This window comes from Habropoda laboriosa, unplaced genomic scaffold (assembly GCF_001263275.1).
Source record: "Habropoda laboriosa isolate 0110345459 unplaced genomic scaffold, ASM126327v1 scaffold113, whole genome shotgun sequence".
Taxonomy (NCBI): Eukaryota; Metazoa; Arthropoda; class Insecta; order Hymenoptera; family Apidae; genus Habropoda; species Habropoda laboriosa.
This window is the reverse complement of record NW_017100216.1, coordinates 557,318-559,685: the sequence shown is the minus strand read 5'-3', so window position 1 is coordinate 559,685 and position 2,368 is coordinate 557,318. Positions and strand designations below refer to the sequence as shown.

Here is a 2,368-nt window from a genome sequence, read left to right as displayed (position 1 = left end):
CTTTATACCTTTTTATATTTTAAATACAAAAAATTAATTATACTATTTCATATTTTTCCATAATTATAGTATTATCTAATGAATCTTTTTATCTGGATGATTTAGTACACGGTATATATTTCTTTCTTTTTTAATTTCATACGACAATTTAATAATTGAACAAATGTTAAATAGGAACACATACACATATTTCTTTTTAATGTACCTAAAATTATTGATCTGTATTTCACATAGTTTGTACTAATATTAAACTGCAATTATGTGTGGGAAATAAAACATTTCGTGTAATTTTTCGTTAAAATCAATAATCATGTCTGATTTATTTAAACTATATGATAAGATTGTATATTGTATTGCATAAAAATTATTGTGATTCATATAAAATTATGCTGATCTAAAAACAGTAGAACTTAAAATTGCTGTCACTGTGCAATAACATTTTATTGTTAATAATATATAAGTTTTAAACAATAGAAAATGTGGACAGATATTTGTAATAAAATTACATTAATGAGATATAAAAAACATATCAGTTTGTGTACAGAGCCAACTGTAAAATGCGGACTTTTAATTTTTACCAACTGAAACTTGTTTGAAATGTATCTTATAAAAGATATTGAATCTATGTATTGTTTGAAACGTAAACTGAAATATAGAATTAATATATGATATGTTATTAGCTTTAAATGATCAGTTTTTATTATCAGATCTGTAGATGTTATCATAAGCGATAATTTTGTTTCAGTTCAAAATGTTTATTTCGATTTTCTAAAAATACAATGTGTTGTAAAATGTTCTTGACTGTCTGCACTTGGTTTGTTTCATGTGTTTAAATAGTTGGACATACACATAAGTAATTTATGTGCCACATAAGTTTGTTGTACGATTTTCTCAATTATTTATTTTGGAAGAATACAATTGTAATAACCCATACATTTACTTCATAGTATATGATTTATTTAAATACAAAATAAATAATATTATGAATAATAAATTTACATTATTAAATTTACATTTTTACTGTACATGCTGGAAAAAATCATTTAGTTGTACTTGTTGAAGGGATAATTCCAACAATTTATTTTGAATAGATAAATTTAAAGCATCTGGATGAACTTGGCTGGGGCGACAATTATTAATATATATACCACCAAGATTTTCCACTGCTTTATTTACAGCTGCATATGCAATAGAAATAGCTCCTTGTTTGGGAGTCTGAAGAAAACATTTTATTATTATTCCAACTATTTTATCCTAAAATTTTCCTGATTATATTTACCTTGAAAAAACATTGAAAAAATGATTTGAATTTCCATACATAAGTGTGTGTAAAAAGTTCTGTAAACACTACACCAGGGTGTACAGAATAAACTTGGACATTATACTGCTTTTCTTGTAGTAGACTTTGTAATCTCTTTGTAAATGTTTCTTGTGCTAATTTGCTTTGAGCATATGCATATCCAGTAATGAACTTCCTCCTGTTTTCAAAATTAGATTATATAATGGTACTAATTGCAGATAAGCTATGTACATTAGTAATGTAAGGTATACTAATGATGCAGTACTTGTTGTTAATGTCATTGAAATTAATTTTACCCAGAAGATGGGCACAAGAAGTAACATTAACAATCCTACTAGATTGTTGTGGAAGACCACCAGCTTTTAATAATGGTAGCAGAAGAGCTGTTAATAAAAAATGTGATAAATAATTTACACCCCATTGTTGTTCAAAGCCATCTACTGTCTCTGCATAAGGGCAAAACATGACACCAGCTACAAATAATAAAATATTAATTTTAATTTAATAATTCACATATTTATATTATTCATTCAATTTTATTTGTATTATTTATAAAGTTTAAATCATGCCTTACCATTATTCACCAATATATGAATTTGTGTATAATCTTTTTTTATTTCTGCAGCAAATTGTTTTACAGACTCTAAAGAAGCATTATCAAGTTTGTATACTTTTGCTTGTCCAGTATTAACACCAGATTCTCTGATTTGAAGAATAGCTTTTTCACCAGCAGAAGGTGTTCTACAGGCTGAAAAAAGTATATCTCAAGGTTTATAAAAAGTACTGCAAAAACAAATTTTATTGGCAAATGAAATTTATTTAATTTTTAGAGACTTAAATACTTCATAAACAGACCAATTATTACTTCCATGTCAAGTTGTAAAAACGTTTTCACCACTTCAATCCCAATTCCTCTAGATCCACCTGTTACAATTGCAACTCTACCAGTTTGAGTTGAACAATCTTTAAAAAAAACGTATTTACATAAAATTGTATTATACTGATTTTTAGAGCTCTTATAAATACATATGTATGAACATTCACTATTATATTAACCTATATTAATTA

The 2,368-nt window shown here is 25.8% G+C and overlaps 1 protein-coding gene across 1 annotated transcript in view; it reads right to left on the bottom strand.

Annotated features, from left to right (window-relative positions):
* Positions 1-1,017: 1,017 nt before the first annotated feature.
* LOC108570856 (retinol dehydrogenase 12-like) overlaps positions 1,018-2,368 on the bottom strand; it is a 1,774-nt gene continuing 423 nt past the window's right edge. Inside the window, exons 2-6 of the mRNA XM_017932777.1 lie at positions 2,156-2,263; positions 1,875-2,048; positions 1,566-1,773; positions 1,280-1,478; positions 1,018-1,215 (exon numbers count right to left, since the gene is read on the bottom strand). Coding sequence (XP_017788266.1) covers positions 1,018-1,215; positions 1,280-1,478; positions 1,566-1,773; positions 1,875-2,048; positions 2,156-2,263 — 887 coding nt within the window. The remainder of the gene's footprint in view (positions 1,216-1,279; positions 1,479-1,565; positions 1,774-1,874; positions 2,049-2,155; positions 2,264-2,368) is intronic.